Here is a 19,616-nt window from a genome sequence, read left to right as displayed (position 1 = left end):
GTCTCATTAGTTCCTCTGACATCAATTTAGGCCTAAACCTTGAACAATATTTCTTAGTTGGTATGTAAAGTCTAGTAGCTTCCGAGGTAAGTTCTTTGAATGCTTCCTATTTTGAATTTTCTGTTGGTAACATCATCAGTTGGTCCCACTGTATAGAATTCAAATACTGTATCAGGCCATCGTAGTCTCCTTTACGAAAGGAAAAACCCTTCCCTTTACCCCTGATGGTAGTTACCTCTTTGAGTAAATCCCACTTCAGCACACTGTGATTACTGCCACCTAGTGGTTCCTTTATCTGCAGATTCTTAATGCATGAAGAATCACTACTGATAATCAGATCAAGAGTATTACTCACTCTAGTTGCCTCCCAAACATGCTGATGTAGAAAACAATAATCCAATTAAACTGTGCGGCATGTGATTGGCCTATATTTCGATGGGTTTCTTGCATCTTCATCTTTAGGCTTCAGATATGTGACTCCTTCAGTGAGAGACTTCAGGATTGTCTCCGGGTGCCTTATCATTCGAGTGAACTGCTCTGCTGGGTGCTTGTGTGTGCAGGTGAGCTTCTTGTACCAGTAGTTGCGGATGTTATCAATTCTCGGGGTTCGCCAGTTGTGGGTGTTCCTAATTGACTGTTTTACTTCTTATTCTCGAATCTCCCACTCTCTCATCTCTTGTATGTCCTTCGTTTTCTTCCGTTCTACTTCTATCCAGGGTGCTTTGCTGTTGTGTTTTACTTCACTGCTACAAATATTTCCCCAGAACTTTTCGATCGTCTTCTTCTTGGGTGGTCCATTTCCTGCTTTCTCATCTTCACCCAGTTTCCTGTAGAAGGATCTTTGGTCCTCATCAAAGTTTCGGTTGTTTATTTTCCTCTGGGAGCTCTCTTTGTATCGGTGTGATCTCTTGCTGAGTGTGAGGAGGTTCTGCTTCGGTGTGTCTCAGTATTCTCCTATTCTCTGATTTCTGGTCTCCTGTTTACTGTGGGCACTGTCTCTTGAGGATGCTCTTCACCTTTCCAGTCAATTTCTTATTTCTATTACCCTGTTGGTACCGGGTCAACTGACCTATCTTGATTTTTAATTCTTCTATCTTCTGCTGAAGTCTTCTTTCCCAAGCTGGTGGTTCCTTCTGTTTTTGGTTCTTCTGCTGCTGGTCTCATTTCTTTTCCATTAATCCTAGTGGCTGCGATGGCAGCACAGTATACAGCTGTGTGGATAGCCTCCAGCGTTGCACCATTGTTGTCAAGGTAATGTGGCATTATTTGCCGATTGAGGTGGTCTGTTACTCTCCACAGGATTTTGTTTGGCCTCTGCTGTGGTATCATGTGGGTTCTTGTGGGGGTCCATTCCTTCGAATTCTGTTAGGGCCTTCTTCCATTTGTCTTCTATTATGGATAGCATGACTTCGTCTCTTTCCACTTCGGCTACTCTGGGTTGTATTTCTTTTTGCTGTTCCTCCTCCGGTTCCATATTGACCATATTCTTTGTCCTTTGTAGCAGATCGCTGACATCCTGTTTGATTTTTTCCAAGATGGCAGGAGCTGTCAGGTTCTTTGTGATGATGGTCCTTTTCTGGTCTGGTAATCGCTGTTCTGACCTGAATCGCTGACCTGAATGTCTGGGTATCGTTCTAACCACTTGGTATGTAGTTGCGATCTGTACATTGTAATATCGGTCTCTAGCCTGGTTATTTCATACTATGCTCGCTTGATGTATTTATGCATTTCAATGCTCACTTCATGCATTGGCATTTTCTTCCTTCCTGGGTGGTCACTAGTGTAGTTGTGCAGGAAACACTTCCAGTTAGTGAGGCTGGATGGTCTTGCCCTTCTTTTGTGGTAGCCTTACAGGGGACAGCGCCACTTGCTTCACTGTCTTTTTTGGGAGACTGTCTTCAAGTTTTCGAACCGACCCCTCTGCCTAGGGCTTGAATGCGAGTGACTTTATTCTGCGTCACACTCGATGCAGTATGAATAATATTTATCTGCGACATCATCCATCTATGGAGGTGGACTTGTTTAGCTTTGGCTTATGACCAGTGGTTTATTTGTTTAGTTCTAGCGAGTGACACCAGATGGCGTCACCAGCTGCACCAGCCATAGTTCTGGCCCATAGTTCTGGCCTTGGGAAGGTAAATCCAATGGGGTAACTTTTTTTTTTTTTTTTTTTTTTATCATCTAATATTATTATATCGGTCTCCCAGCGTAATAGAGCCGCATTCGCTTCCACTAATGTGGGATTCAGGCCTGGGTACATCAGGGTGGTAGTCCAGTGTCTTAACCACTGGGCCATCATGTCCTTTATTATTATTATTAGCCATATGGTGCAAGGAAGCCTGAGGCTTATGTTGCACCAGCCAAAATTCTGGATTACCCTGAGAGAGAGAGAGAGAGAGAGAGAGAGAGGGAGAGAGGGAGAGAGGGGGGGGGAATCACCAAAAAATAGAAGAATGATGATATCCAGCTCGGGACCCTGCTAGAAATGCCAAGCCCATAATCACCAGATGTGACCTCCCCGGGGTATCCCTTTGTATAAAGCAGTGGTCAGGCCACACCTTTTGAGTACTGCGTACAGGTCTGGAGGCCTCATTTTAAGAAGGATGTAGAGTTACTGGAATGAGTACAGAGAAGGGCAACAAGATTGGTGAGAGGAACAAAGGAGCGTGCTTATGAAGAAAGGCTTAAGTTCTGCAAGTTGCAGTATTCGGAGAGTAGGTACCTGCAAGGTGACCTGATTGAGGTGTATAAGGCCTTGAATGGTTTGAGCAGGCTCACTACTGACAGGATACTTTCGCTTGTTCAGATTAAGAACCTGAGGGGGCATAGATTCAAATTGAGGTAAGGCAGTTGTAGAATAGATCTATGGAATAGAATAGATTTGTCTTTAGCCAGCGGGTAGTTGATTGCTGGAACAGACTTCCATCTGTTGTTGTGAAAGTTGATAGCATAAATAAATTTAATTTGGAGTTACCGGATGGGTGAAATGGGATTTTTTTTTTTTTTTTTTTTTTTTTTTTTGGCTGATGCTGCTTTCTTGCATCATAGGCCTCAACTAATGCTAATTCTAAAGTAAATTGCATTACTCAGACATTTTGGGATGATAATTTCACCTCATTACTATTTGAGGGTCCTGGAGAAACAACTAAAGAACTACTAATTAATACATCTAAATAATCTGTCATTGTAGAAGTTGATAGCTTAAATAGATTCAAGACAGAACTTGACAAACATTTGGAGCGAGGGGATGGGTGAAACGCTTCTTTGTTCCTCTCACCAATCTTGTTGCCCTTCTCTGTACTCATTCCAGTAACTCTACATCCTTCTTAAAATGAAGCCTCCAGACCTGTACACAGTACTCAAAAGGTGTGGCCTGACCACTGCTTTATACAAAGGATACCCTGGGGAGGTCACACCTGGTGATTATGGGCTTGGCATTTCTAGCATATCCAGGGTCCCGAGCTGGATATCATCATTCTTCTATTTTTTGGTGATTCACCTTTATTTTGGTAATGCTAATTAAACAAAATTTGGTAATGCTAATTAAACAAAACATTAAATTAAATTTGAAAACACCTAGTGATCGAAAATAATAGGTTAAAGATGCTTGCATTAATAGTTATATCTTGCAAAAATCATAAGTTTAATTGCTTAATGAAATTTAGAGAGGCTTAACAAAAATGAAGTTTAGAGACATTAGCACATTAGTGGTATTTCTTTATTAATTAACTGTTAAGCAGCAATCAGTTGCATTGGACTATACTCTTAATTTACTTTGTTTTGTTAATAAGTTGTCTTTTGAATGCTTATACTGAGATTGAGTTCATACAATTTCCATTTTGAGCTTAATGATGCTTCCTGCCTTATACTAGAAATATACAATCCAGTCCAGAATTAAAATTAGTGCTATTCATTTACTTTGATGCTGTATGATATTTCTATTTCATGAATTTGTATTTCATCAGCATTCTCAGGTGATTATTCTGGTAAAAGAATCCCATCAGCATTTAGCATGCTCAAGCCATTCAAGGCTTTATACACCTCTATCAGATCACCTGAGCCAGTGCCTGGTCTCCAGACACTGTACTTTGCAAAACTTAAGCCTTTCTTCGTAAGAGCAACTCTTTTTGTTCCATTCACTAATCTTGTTGCCCTTCTCTGTACTCGTTCCAGCAGCTCTACATCCTTCTTGAAATGAGGCCTCCAGACCTGTATACAGTACCCAAGGTGTGGCCTGACCATTGCCTTGTACAAGGGAATAATCACTTCCTTATCCCTGCTAGAAAAATTTCTGTATATCATTGACAAGACACCATGAGCTACTCTTGCAGACTGTCTGCACTGCTCAGAGAACTTCATATCTACCTGCGCAATTACCCCCAGGCATTTTTCATTCTTTACCACTGTCAGTGTAGTACCACAGAGTTGAAACGTCACTCTGGGGTTACTGTTTTCCATATTTAGTACTTTACATTTGTCATTGTTAAACTTCATTTGCCACTTCAGCCCATCTGCTCAACCTTTCCAGATCCTGTTGCAGCAGCATTAGCATCAGTAGCGTCCTTAACAACCCTGCCAACCTTTGTATCGTCTGCAAACTTGGACATTAATCTTGATATACCATCATCAATATCATTTATAAATATAGAAAACAATAATGGACCCAACACTGAACCCAAATATATAAAATCAAAGTTATTCCTGCATCCAGTTCTTTTGTGACTGCATCATAGTATCCAATCAATTGGTCAGGCAAGACTTTCCCTTAACAAAACTATGCTGTGTCGGAGCTATAACTGAATTCTTTTCTAGATGATCCTGCAGTGCTTCTTTAACCAGTGCCTCCATTAATTTTCCTGGAACAGAAGTTAAACTCACAGGTCTATAATTACTTGTGTCAGCCTTGATCCTCCTTTGTGAATTGGGATCACATTTACACATCTCCGGTCTATGGGTACCTCCCCTGAGTCCAAAGAAGCTCTCATAATTTTGGCTGAGTTTGCTTACTTCCTTTGCTGCCTCCTTCAATATAACTGGATAGATCCCATCCACCCCTGGTGCCTTTTTTATGTTTATCCTCAACAATTTTCTCCTCCACTTTCCTCTCAGTTATTAGAAAATCATCTAGCTCACTGCCAGAGTTTACTTCACCTCTGGCATTCCCTTCCTGAATAACTCCTCATGTGTGAATGTAGATGCAAAATACTCATTTAGTTTGTTAGCCATCTGAACAGGATCCTCAATTGTTGAACCATCAATATCCAGTGGACCAATCTGATTCATCCCTTTCCTTCTAGAGTTTATATAGGTACAGAACTCTTCTGTTTTTCTTTGCATCCTTTGCCAAGGATTTCTCATAATCTGCCTTTGCCTGCCTAATCTCCTTTGTGACTTGGTTACAGACCAGCTTATATCTATCATAGGCTTCCATGTCACCCATTAATTTATATGTATCCCATGCATTTTTCTTCTCTGCTATACGTCTCATTAGTTCCTCTGACATCAATTTAGGCCTAAACCTTGAACAATATTTCTTAGTTGGTATGTAAAGTCTAGTAGCTTCCGAGGTAAGTTCTTTGAATGCTTCCTATTTTGAATTTTCTGTTGGTAACATCATCAGTTGGTCCCACTGTATAGAATTCAAATACTGTATCAGGCCATCGTAGTCTCCTTTACGAAAGGAAAAACCCTTCCCTTTACCCCTGATGGTAGTTACCTCTTTGAGTAAATCCCACTTCAGCACACTGTGATTACTGCCACCTAGTGGTTCCTTTATCTGCAGATTCTTAATGCATGAAGAATCACTACTGATAATCAGATCAAGAGTATTACTCACTCTAGTTGCCTCCCAAACATGCTGATGTAGAAAACAATAATCCAATTAAACTGTGCGGCATGTGATTGGCCTATATTTCGATGGGTTTCTTGCATCTTCATCTTTAGGCTTCAGATATGTGACTCCTTCAGTGAGAGACTTCAGGATTGTCTCCGGGTGCCTTATCATTCGAGTGAACTGCTCTGCTGGGTGCTTGTGTGTGCAGGTGAGCTTCTTGTACCAGTAGTTGCGGATGTTATCAATTCTCGGGGTTCGCCAGTTGTGGGTGTTCCTAATTGACTGTTTTACTTCTTATTCTCGAATCTCCCACTCTCTCATCTCTTGTATGTCCTTCGTTTTCTTCCGTTCTACTTCTATCCAGGGTGCTTTGCTGTTGTGTTTTACTTCACTGCTACAAATATTTCCCCAGAACTTTTCGATCGTCTTCTTCTTGGGTGGTCCATTTCCTGCTTTCTCATCTTCACCCAGTTTCCTGTAGAAGGATCTTTGGTCCTCATCAAAGTTTCGGTTGTTTATTTTCCTCTGGGAGCTCTCTTTGTATCGGTGTGATCTCTTGCTGAGTGTGAGGAGGTTCTGCTTCGGTGTGTCTCAGTATTCTCCTATTCTCTGATTTCTGGTCTCCTGTTTACTGTGGGCACTGTCTCTTGAGGATGCTCTTCACCTTTCCAGTCAATTTCTTATTTCTATTACCCTGTTGGTACCGGGTCAACTGACCTATCTTGATTTTTAATTCTTCTATCTTCTGCTGAAGTCTTCTTTCCCAAGCTGGTGGTTCCTTCTGTTTTTGGTTCTTCTGCTGCTGGTCTCATTTCTTTTCCATTAATCCTAGTGGCTGCGATGGCAGCACAGTATACAGCTGTGTGGATAGCCTCCAGCGTTGCACCATTGTTGTCAAGGTAATGTGGCATTATTTGCCGATTGAGGTGGTCTGTTACTCTCCACAGGATTTTGTTTGGCCTCTGCTGTGGTATCATGTGGGTTCTTGTGGGGGTCCATTCCTTCGAATTCTGTTAGGGCCTTCTTCCATTTGTCTTCTATTATGGATAGCATGACTTCGTCTCTTTCCACTTCGGCTACTCTGGGTTGTATTTCTTTTTGCTGTTCCTCCTCCGGTTCCATATTGACCATATTCTTTGTCCTTTGTAGCAGATCGCTGACATCCTGTTTGATTTTTTCCAAGATGGCAGGAGCTGTCAGGTTCTTTGTGATGATGGTCCTTTTCTGGTCTGGTAATCGCTGTTCTGACCTGAATCGCTGACCTGAATGTCTGGGTATCGTTCTAACCACTTGGTATGTAGTTGCGATCTGTACATTGTAATATCGGTCTCTAGCCTGGTTATTTCATACTATGCTCGCTTGATGTATTTATGCATTTCAATGCTCACTTCATGCATTGGCATTTTCTTCCTTCCTGGGTGGTCACTAGTGTAGTTGTGCAGGAAACACTTCCAGTTAGTGAGGCTGGATGGTCTTGCCCTTCTTTTGTGGTAGCCTTACAGGGGACAGCGCCACTTGCTTCACTGTCTTTTTTGGGAGACTGTCTTCAAGTTTTCGAACCGACCCCTCTGCCTAGGGCTTGAATGCGAGTGACTTTATTCTGCGTCACACTCGATGCAGTATGAATAATATTTATCTGCGACATCATCCATCTATGGAGGTGGACTTGTTTAGCTTTGGCTTATGACCAGTGGTTTATTTGTTTAGTTCTAGCGAGTGACACCAGATGGCGTCACCAGCTGCACCAGCCATAGTTCTGGCCTTGGGGAAGGTAAATCCAATGGGGTAACTTTTTTTTTTTTTTTTTTTTTATCATCTAATATTATTATATCGGTCTCCCAGCGTAATAGAGCCGCATTCGCTTCCACTAATGTGGGATTCAGGCCTGGGTACATCAGGGTGGTAGTCCAGTGTCTTAACCACTGGGCCATCATGTCCTTTATTATTATTATTAGCCATATGGTGCAAGGAAGCCTGAGGCTTATGTTGCACCAGCCAAAATTCTGGATTACCCTGAGAGAGAGAGAGAGAGAGAGAGAGAGAGGGAGAGAGGGGGGGGGAATCACCAAAAAATAGAAGAATGATGATATCCAGCTCGGGACCCTGCTAGAAATGCCAAGCCCATAATCACCAGATGTGACCTCCCCGGGGTATCCCTTTGTATAAAGCAGTGGTCAGGCCACACCTTTTGAGTACTGCGTACAGGTCTGGAGGCCTCATTTTAAGAAGGATGTAGAGTTACTGGAATGAGTACAGAGAAGGGCAACAAGATTGGTGAGAGGAACAAAGGAGCGTGCTTATGAAGAAAGGCTTAAGTTCTGCAAGTTGCAGTATTCGGAGAGTAGGTACCTGCAAGGTGACCTGATTGAGGTGTATAAGGCCTTGAATGGTTTGAGCAGGCTCACTACTGACAGGATACTTTCGCTTGTTCAGATTAAGAACCTGAGGGGGCATAGATTCAAATTGAGGTAAGGCAGTTGTAGAATAGATCTATGGAATAGAATAGATTTGTCTTTAGCCAGCGGGTAGTTGATTGCTGGAACAGACTTCCATCTGTTGTTGTGAAAGTTGATAGCATAAATAAATTTAATTTGGAGTTACCGGATGGGTGAAATGGGATTTTTTTTTTTTTTTTTTTGGCTGATGCTGCTTTCTTGCATCATAGGCCTCAACTAATGCTAATTCTAAAGTAAATTGCATTACTCAGACATTTTGGGATGATAATTTCACCTCATTACTATTTGAGGGTCCTGGAGAAACAACTAAAGAACTACTAATTAATACATCTAAATAATCTGTCATTGTAGAAGTTGATAGCTTAAATAGATTCAAGACAGAACTTGACAAACATTTGGAGCGAGGGGATGGGTGAAACGCTTCTTTGTTCCTCTCACCAATCTTGTTGCCCTTCTCTGTACTCATTCCAGTAACTCTACATCCTTCTTAAAATGAAGCCTCCAGACCTGTACACAGTACTCAAAAGGTGTGGCCTGACCACTGCTTTATACAAAGGGATACCCTGGGGAGGTCACACCTGGTGATTATGGGCTTGGCATTTCTAGCATATCCAGGGTCCCGAGCTGGATATCATCATTCTTCTATTTTTTGGTGATTCACCTTTATTTTGGTAATGCTAATTAAACAAAATTTGGTAATGCTAATTAAACAAAACATTAAATTAAATTTGAAAACACCTAGTGATCGAAAATAATAGGTTAAAGATGCTTGCATTAATAGTTATATCTTGCAAAAATCATAAGTTTAATTGCTTAATGAAATTTAGAGAGGCTTAACAAAAATGAAGTTTAGAGACATTAGCACATTAGTGTATTTCTTTATTAATTAACTGTTAAGCAGCAATCAGTTGCATTGGACTATACTCTTAAATTTACTTTGTTTTGTTAATAAGTTGTCTTTTGAATGCTTATACTGAGATTGAGTTCATACAATTTCCATTTTGAGCTTAATGATGCTTCCTGCCTTATACTAGAAATATACAATCCAGTCCAGAATTAAAATTAGTGCTATTCATTTACTTTGATGCTGTATGATATTTCTATTTCATGAATTTGTATTTCATCAGCATATGCAATAAATATTAATGCAAAGATTTGAAAGCTCTTACCATCTTTATCTTTTTAAATTGTTTTTTGTTAATACAGATTTACCATACTTATTTATTCCAAACAGACTAATAATGGGGGTGTAATTTATACTTTGCATTTAAAGATAGGTTAGTTAAAATCATGTAAGCATTTTATCACCAATTACTTTAAGGTTTGGAGTCTTACAATTGTTTGTGGAATTCTCTTCAGTCATGCAGAAATTACTAGAAATTATTTCTGACACAAAACTAATCATCACAAATGAGCCATTTCACAAAACTAAGATTCCTCACAAATCCTAACCATTTTTAAACTTAATTGTAAAAGGTTTAGCATACCTCTTCTTTTCTTTATTTTTTTTTAAAAACCTAAGCGCTGTTCTCTTGTCACTCTCTGCAAGAGTATGTGTTACATGCAGTACTGACATGTCATTATCTGAAGAGCAACAATGGGTTAGGAAGTGGTAGTAGTGTGCCACAACAACTAAGTGATATAGAATAAATGTAGGGACAGGTATCCCTTGTTATACACAATCTCACTTTACATGTTTTCATTATAAAGCAGTTTCAAAAAATCAAAATAAAAACTGGTCTCAACCACTGTGCATGTGCCGTAAGCTCACAGCATTGGGAGTGAGTGTTCAGTCTCTCTGCAGCTGCAGAATCAGAAGCATCAAAAAGGGTACCTTGTTTTCTTAAATTTGTGCAACATATTACATTGTAGTTAACTTAAAATTGACCTCCGTGAAAAAATGTGAAAACAGTGACCAGAGTGCTACCATCAGCAAAAAACAAAGGAAATCCATAACCCTTGAGGAAAAATTAGATGTGGTTAAGAGGTATAAATGTATCAAATGGACTATTGACATAGTCAGGTCCACAGGAGTCTCCGAATTGATAAGAACAATAAGGAATCAAGCTGAGAAAATTAAGGATAGTTATAAAAGTGCAATGAGAATGACAGCGTAAGATTACACAGATAAGGCTGCTGTTTGTGGAAAAATTGCAAAGGACATTGACTCGTAGACTGAAAATCAAAATCACTGTGTTATTCCTACATCCAGCGGTATAATCCAGGCTGAAGTGAAAAATTTGTGACCTGAATGCTATTGAGCCTAATCCAAAATTGCCAAAGAGGCAACATGAATTCCATAACCTTAAGTTAACAGGTGAGACTTCAGCAGCTGATTCAGTTGCTGCTGAGTTTCTATCAGAACTCCAAATGTCAGTTGAAGACATGGTTATTTGCCTCAACAAGTGTTCAGTGTGCAAGAAATAGGGTTTCTCTGGAAGCACATGCTAAGCAGAACATTTGGCTTGGTGCAAGAGAAGATGGCTCCGGGTTTAAGTCTCCAAGGATTACCTTACATTGGTGTTAGGAGAGAATGCATCTGGAGATCATAAAATTAAACCCCTCATCGGGTTTTATTTTATCACTTTTATCACAACAAAAATCCACGATCACTCAAGGGTTATTCTAAAGAGCATTTGCCAGTTGTATGGTAGTCTAATAAGAAAGCTTGAATTACAGCAGCTGTCTTTGAATCCCACATTTCCAATGAACCCTATCGTGAATTGAAGGCTTATTGTGAGAGGATAAATGTGCCCTTTAAAATTCTTCTCCTCCTGGATAATGCACCTGGACACTCCCCAAGCATTGTTGATATTGATAAAAACATTATGTTCCTGCCACTAAATGTGACATCCCTTATCCAACCTATGGATCAGGGTATCATTTCAAATTTCAGAAGTTATCATCTCTAGAGGACATTTACTCAGATGGTTAAGGATACCAATGGCAAAGATCAACTTTTTGTGGAAGATTTTCGGAAGAACTATAACATCAAAACAGTTATTGACAACAATGGAGATGCACGAGCAGAAGTTTCACGATCCTGCATGGAAGGAGTTTGGAAAGAGATTTGGTCTGATGTCACTGAGTCTCATGACTGATCCTGAAGTTGAACTTTCCAATTCAGTGCAGGACAATGTTGCCATTGCAAGGAGAGTTAGATTTGAAGAGGGCATTGTAGATGAGTTGCCACAGGGAAGCTCACCAATTAGGATCTTCTCAAATTGGAAAGACTTAAATGAAGAGGATGATGACCCCCCTTGTTGTTGAACCTGTTAAACACCTTTTAACAAAGTAAATGGCTGAATTTTTAAGCACATTAGTATCATTAATGAGAATTATCCTGAGAGAGAGAGAGAGAGAGAGAGAGAAGCACTAAATTGTCTAGAGAAATTAAGAACTCTTTGGCTTGTTACAAAGAGAGAAAGAAAGAAATGCTGCCCATCAGCTCTCTCTATCCTATTTCTTCAACAGACCTGAAAATTATCAGTAGTCCACCAACCCAGGGCCAGTATCAGTTGATTCATCATCCAATTAAATTAATTACAGTATCAATATACTAATTGAATTAAAAATAGATAAATGTATTTCCTTCTACATTTTAGATAGTTATTTTTCATTTTGGACTGCATCCCTATTTTACCTATGTAAAAGTCAATTCATTTTATGTGGCAATTTCTTTGAAACCAATTAATCCCATGATATGAGGAATACCTGTATTTAACTATACAAGAAGGTATTAAATTAACAAAGGTAATAAATCAGTTATGCCTTTCTTATCTGAAGAAAACATTGCACACACACACACACACACACACACACACACACACACACACACACACACACACACACACACACACACCTGTGAGTTTGTTATATAAACACACACAGGTTTGCATTTATTATATAAACACACACACGATTTTAGCAGTCATAAATTTAACAAATGTCATGCAATATAGTTGAGAGTTTTGTTTTTTATATATATATATATATATATATATATATATATATATAGAGAGAGAGAGAGAGAGAGAGAGAGAGAGAGAGAGAGAGAGAGAGAGAGAGAGAGACAAACAATCAATAAGAAGGAGATGTCATATATATTAATTCAGTAACTGACATTAGTATCATTTTGCAAATACTTATATATAAAATGGATATACTGATGAATATTTTCATTTCTTAGTGAAGAAGCAGATTTCAGAGGCCCACGAGTTGGCCAGTATGTGGTAAATGTGGCTTCTTTTGAAAGGATTTCCATTCCCCTTTTGGAGGTAATAACAGATTTATATAACATGGTTCAGCATTTACCTAATTTTTTCCTTTTAATTATTCCCTTACTTTATTTAGGCTTGTTTATAAAATTCCAAAAGGAATAAACATCAGTATAATTTTTGCAACTGAATTTTTTTATTAAGTTAATTCTATTTAAAAGTAATTCACATGGTTTACTAGTATTTCTTCTTTATAACAATAATTATTTTAATTTTACTTTACAGATACATGATAATATTTTGTATGTCAAATTAATATGTTGTTATTATGCATACTGATGAATAGCATAATGTAAACACAGATTTTGGAGCCTTTTGTAGAGATCACTGCCACAATTTCTATATTCAGGGTGATTTGCAATTGCATGTAATAAATCCTACATCCACCAGTATAATTTGTTTGTGACCTGAATGCTATTGAGCCTAATCTGAAAGTGCCAGCCTTTGTTGCAGGTGCTGGGTGGGTTCCTGAAAACAAAAAGAATCAAACATGCAAACATGTTAAGAGTGTTTTCAAAACCAGCATAGTTTTGGTTAAAAAAATAAAAATAAAAAACCACTAATGTTTTTCACCTACAATTCGCATATGAAGAAGTTTCTAGGAATGGGAATACCAGAAGCATACCAAGTTATACAAGGTGTGAGACAAAAGTTATGGGATTGGGACAATAAAATTAATTTAGACTTGTATTAGGGACATGTTAGTATTCTTCCCTTCAAAGTAGTCCCTGCCAGAGTTCATACATCAGTCCCAGGGCTTCCCCCGCAGTTTGAACCATCCTGTAATTTTTGTTTCATGATGTTGTCTAACACTTTGTGATTCAGCCTGAATCTCTGTGATATCCTAGAATTTTCATTCTTATAATTGGATTTTCATTTTGGGTAACAGAAAGAAGTTATGGGAGCCAGGTCAGAAGAATAAGGAGGATGTGAGACCATTGCCATTTTGTTCTTGGCTAAAAACTGCTGAAAAAATGTTGTGTGGACTGGCTTATTGTCTTGATACAGAAGGTAATCCCAAGTGCCACTTGTCTGTACATACTCCCCTTAAATGCCTTAGGATTTGAGGGAGCATGTCATGATGCAGAACTGGTGATTTACAGTTTGGTCTGATGGAAGGAACTCTTAATGAATAATTCCCTCATTGTTGAAGAAAACAATCATCAGCATGCTCTTAATCAGACCTACCTTGCATCTTTTGAATGTGGAGATGGATTTTTCTGCTGGGAGGACCGCTGCTTTGTTTCTGTGTCATAACAATAAATCCAGCTTTTGTCCCCTGTTATGACCTTGGAAAGGAAGTTTCTCCTTTCTGGCTTCATACAGAAAGCCAGTTCTGTTTCTGTTCATCACTCAACAAACAGGGCACAAATTTTGCAGAAATCTGCTTCTCATATTTAAATTTCGACTAAAATGCATCATCATGTACCCTATGATAGATCAAGAGTGTCATAAAATATTATTAATATTTTATGCAGTGTGTCTTTATGGATGACTTGATGCACTTTTTCCCCTCGACGTGGGCACCTGTACGTGGTGAGGGGACCTCCCAGTGACGCTGCTGGACTTCCAGACTAGCATCACTGGGATCCAACGTCCACAGCCCAGGTTCCAGGCTTACATCAATGGAATCCGGCATGTTTGCCGTGCACTGCGACCCGTGGAAATTCGGAAAGGGGGATCCTGGTGGTTGAGGGGCCCAGCTTCAATACACCACTTTGGCCCCTACTTTGACAAGACGGGTGGTCCTGGAAGGCCCGGCTAGGATCAATCGGCTAGTAGGCTCGCCTGCGAGGGTCAACCGTGTCAATGCCACGCCCCTACCCTCATGGTCCGAGGGACAGAATTCAGGCTGGCGGCGGTGCGGGTATAGTGTCTGGGTAGCCCTGGCATTCCACTCCCGAGTGCATTTATTGCATGCCGGGTAGTGGGCGTCCCTTTGGGCTCCGTGGTGGGTAGGGAGCCCGGGCACTGAACAATTTAAAAATTATATGAATCCTGATAAACATATTTCTTCAGGGGCCCCAACCCGGTCCCTATCTGCAAACATAGACGAAGACACAGATAGTATTATTAGTACAAAGAGGCAGCGAACTGAAGTACCATCAGGGCCTATTCCAGGGTTCCTAATTATACACTCCACCGGTGAAAAACCGATTGGTAAAATGTCGCCCTTTTTTATTCAAAAAGGGTTAGATGGGTTAGCAGGTTCTCCCAAATCAGTTAAGAGGCTCCGTTCTGGAGACCTCTTAATTGAAACTAAAAATGACAGGCAATCTGAACATCTACTCCGAGTAACATCAATCGGAGGAATCCCTATAACAGTGACACCACACAGAACACTATCTTCATGCGATGACAGGCTAATGACCGAAAATTTGTAAGTCATTTAAACAATGGAATGGTTAAATGTATAATTAGGACATAGTTTGATTTGAGATTATAACACCAAAAATTTTAAAAGTACAAAATTTTCTTTAGACTTCTGTGCAGATAGGCATATTTGCCTAGGTGGCACGTTGAGGTTCCGTTGTTTTTATATGTATAACAGTGACACCACACAGAACACTCAATTCTTCGAGAGGTGTCATTTCGGAGTTGGACCTTCTCGACGTAACTGAGGAGGAAATCTGCTCCGAATTAAAACCCCAGGGAGTTATTGCCGTCAAGAGAATTACTGCGCGAAGGGATGGAAAAATTGTTAAAACCAGGAGCGTTATCCTGACTTTTAACTCTCCTAAACCTCCTGATAAGATTAAAGCTGGATACATCAACTGTTCAGTGCGTCCATACGTTCCGAACCCTTTACGGTGTTTTAAATGCCAGAAGTATGGACATTCTCAAATGGCCTGCCATGGAGTCCTTGCATGCGCTCGATGCGGTGCAAAGGACCACGAAACAGCAGCATGTTCAGCCGCAAAACCCACCTGTATTAACTGTGAAGGCGAACATACGGCCTACTCACGAGCATGCCAGAGGTGGAAAGAAGAAAAAGAAATTCAACGGCCGAAGGCAGAGCTAAATATATCATACCAGGAGGCAAGGAAATCGGTCAAACCCCTGAATATCAACAAACCTACCTACGCCCAGAAGGTAGCAGGGAGATGTTCTGTCGGAACTCAGACGGACATGACCATTCCTCCAAAGGAGTCTTTCACTCCCATTGCGCGGTATCTCTTAAGTTCTCAAAAACCTGCACAAAACGACCAATCAGCTGCCACTCCTATATCAGTACCTCCTAATGCTCCACAAGTAACAAAGATAATTATGAAAGAAAAGAATAAGAAAGGGGAAGTCCCCTCCTAGTACCCAAGAAAAGATGGATGTCGAGCAGAAGGAGGTACCCGAAGATTCAGTCTTCGGGTACCTCGTTGGATCCCAGTGATGCTAGTCTGGAAGTCCAGCAGCGTCACTGGGAGGTCCCCTCACCACGTACAGGTGCCCACGTCGAGGGGAAAAAGTGCATCAAGTCATCCATAAAGACACACTGCATAAAATATTAATAATATTTTATGACATTCTTGATCTATCATAGGGTACATGATGATGCATTTTAGTCGAAATTTAAATATGAGAAGCAGATTTCTGCAAAATTTGTGCCCTGTTTGTTGAGTGATGAACAGAAACAGAACTGGCTTTCTGTATGAAGCCAGAAAGGAGAAACTTCCTTTCCAAGGTCATAACAGGGGACAAAAGCTGGATTTATTGTTATGACACAGAAACAAAGCAGCGGTCCTCCCAGCAGAAAAATCCATCTCCACATTCAAAAGATGCAAGGTAGGTCTGATTAAGAGCATGCTGATGATTGTTTTCTTCAACAATGAGGGAATTTCTTCAACAATGAGGGAATTCAGTCTTGGAACTCTTTGCGGAGGAGGAAATGGCCACGGGACACCGTCCATTCTTTCCCAAAAAAGACAAATCCAAGACTGATAAAAGTAAGCCCTCAGCACCTTGGAAGCCGCCTGATGGACCCACCAAGCCAAAATAATGGCTAAATTCCTACAATGGAATTGTCGTGGATTCCGGCGAAATATTGATGACATCAAGGCCCTCCTGCAAAAGCACGAGCCAGTTTGCTTTTGCTTGCAGGAGACATACCTAAAGGCAAATGATGATCCCACCATGCACAACATCACATTTTTTTGAAAGGATAGAATTGCGGATGGCTCTGTACTTGGGGGAGTGGCTATCCTTGTGGGTAACCAGACCCCAGTGCAGCCCTTGCTAATTACAACCAGCATAGAGGCTGTTGCAATTCGCCTTTCAGTGGGATTTTTATTAACTGTGTGCTCCATTTATTTGCCACCTGGGACTGATATCTCCCAGGCAGACCTTGATGATCTTCTAACGCAGCTGCCTCCCCCTTTCTTACTTCTCGGGGATTTTAATGGACATAACACCCTGTGGAGTAGTGCTAACATCAACGGAAGGGGACGAGTCATAGAGCGTATGCTCAATGACAATGACCTTTCCCTTCTAAATACTGGAACAAACACCTTTTTCCACATGCCTACCCGTACTTTTTCTGCCATTGATCTCTCTATCTGCTCCCCTTCTCTACTCCCTTCACTCACTTTGGAAGTGGAGGAGAATCCATACGGAAGTGATCACTTCCCTGTGATAACCTCGTTATACAGTGGGAGACCATGTCTTCCCTTCAGGTTACCACGGTGGAAGATTGATCAGGCTGACTGGACTGCCTTCCAACATCAGGCAAATTTTGATCTTAGCACGGTCAGTCAAGAGCCTATCAATGATGCAGTTAAGTACATCACAGAAAATATTGTCCAAGCAGCTGCGAATGCTGTTCCAAAAACATCTGGAACAGCCTTAGGGGGCAACTCCCCATTTTTATTAAAAACTTTTTAGCCAATCGATCTTTCCAAGTTCGTGTGGGATCCTCACTCTCTCGTTCCTTCAGACAAGAGGAGGGAGTACCACAAGGATCAGTATTAAGTGTCACGCTTTTTACCATCAAAGTAAATTCCATCATAGAACAACTTCCTCCAACTGTAAACAGTGCCCTCTATGTTGATGACGTTAGCATATTTTGTCAGTAATGCAACATGAGGGTTATTGAAAGACAACTGCAGAAAGCTATTGATCGCCTCAACTCCTGGGCTCTTGCTAATGGCTTCAGGTTCTCGCCAGAGAAGACCGTTTGCGTACACTTTTGTCGTAAGCGTAATCTTCATCCTGAACCTGAATTAAAGCTCAGACAAAATGCAATTCCAGTAGCAGCGGACACAAAATTCTTGGGACTTGTATTCGATAAAAAGCTGACTTTTCTGGATCACATCCGTCAACTCCGCACAAAGTGCACAAGAGGGCTGAATATTCTGTGCTCTCTTTCCTCAACATCTTGGGTTGCAGATCGATGCACCCTACTGCGCATCTATTGTGCACTTGTACGATCCAGACTAGATTACGGGTCCCTGGTATACAATTCGGCCAGAGACAGTGTACTTCGATGGCTGGATCCTGTCCATCATCAGGCTCTCCGTATCGCTATTGGAGCATTTCGAACATCTCCTGTCCAGAGCTTATATGTCGAAGCAAACGAACCACCGTTATCACTTTGACGTAAGCAGTTATCTCTAAAGTACACCTTAAAACTGAAATCCCTGCCAGACCATCCTACGTGGCCATTCGTTTTTGAGCCACGATGGGAAAATTTGTACAACACCCGTAAGACTGCCAATCGTCCTTTTGGTATTAGTCTCCAAGAGCTACTCAAAGAACTTAATATTAAGGTAGACAAGGTTGCCCAAACACCAAAGCAACCCCTTCCACCCTGGCATGTTCATGTTCCAACATGTGACTTGTCCCTTAGAAATCGGAGAAAGTCGGACACTCCATCGTCTGTCTACCTGCAGCTTTATTCAGCACACCGAGCTGAACATTCTGACTTCGCGCCAGTTTACACAGACGGTTCGAAGTCTGAATCATATGTGGGATCTGCTGCTGTCTTTACAGACAGCACTACATCGGAGCAGATTCCCTCTGAATGCAGTATATTTACTGCAGAGCTGCATGCTATAGAGTTAGCCTTGGATCACATTAGTGAATGCCAATACCAACAGTTCATTTTATATTCTGATTCTCTCAGCGTGTTACAGGCTTTAATATCTGTGAGATATAATCCTCATCTAGTTCTGTCTAGTATTCAGCAGAAGATTCACTTCCTCCTCAGACGTGAATATGATATCCGCTTCTGCTGGATTCCCAGCCACATTGGGATTAGGGGAAATGATTTGGCTGATGCTGCAGCCAAATCAGCAATTCCCAATAATAACCACTGCCTGTCAGTCCCCTATACAGACTACAGGAAAATAATACACCAAAAGATATATTCCCAATGGCAGGATTCGTAGAATAGACAGACCGAATAAATTATATCGTATAAAGCCTGTTATTGAACCGTGGCAGTCTAGTCTGCGCAGGAATCGTAAGGAGGAAGTTGTTCTTGCCCGGACCCACATAGGACACAGTCATTTAACTCATTCGTTTTTGCTGAGGGCTGATGACCCTCCTATGTGTGAGTCCTGTGGCACAATTTTATCAATTAGACACCTTTTAATTGACTGTCCAGATTTTAGCAATATCCGTTTTACCGCTTTTAACCATCTGACTGAGCCGTATACACTCAGTCAGATTTTATCTGACAATGACAATGTGTCTGCTGTTTTTAGCTTTTTTAAATCAATAAAGGTTTTTACTTGTATTTAAAATTTTTACGTTATTGTTATGTCTTTTATTATATATCTGGACATGGTGGCCTAACTACTTAGGTCACTGAGAGAATAAATTTTTATATATTACCTGGTTTTGGCGCATTATAGCCTTAGATGCTAATGCACCAATAAAATCTAAATCAAATCAAATCAAAGATGCACTTTTTCAACATTTTCATCAGTCCAACTTGATGGTATAGATTGATGAAAATGTTTTGCAAATACCACTGAAAAGTTTGTATCTACCCATTGCATCGGCAATTGCTTGTTTCAGCATTTTTTAACTCTCCAAAGCTGTTTTCCTGTTTCACAA

General features: G+C 40.5%; 1 protein-coding gene across 2 annotated transcripts in view; it reads left to right on the top strand.

Moving 5' to 3' along the window:
- The window catches only part of LOC150078385 (cancer-related nucleoside-triphosphatase homolog), an 86,528-nt gene that overhangs the window by 36,450 nt on the left and 30,462 nt on the right, over positions 1-19,616 (top strand). For both annotated transcript variants that reach the window (XM_090384878.1, XM_090384877.1), the window contains exon 3: positions 12,479-12,566. In XM_090384878.1, coding sequence (XP_090241004.1) covers positions 12,479-12,566 — 88 coding nt within the window. The remainder of the gene's footprint in view (positions 1-12,478; positions 12,567-19,616) is intronic.

Source organism: Mastigoproctus giganteus, chromosome 11, assembly GCF_048544385.1.
Source record: "Mastigoproctus giganteus isolate SK-2022 chromosome 11, ASM4854438v1, whole genome shotgun sequence".
NCBI lineage: Eukaryota > Metazoa > Arthropoda > Arachnida > Uropygi > Thelyphonidae > Mastigoproctus > Mastigoproctus giganteus.
This window is presented reverse-complemented; position numbering and strand designations above follow the sequence as displayed.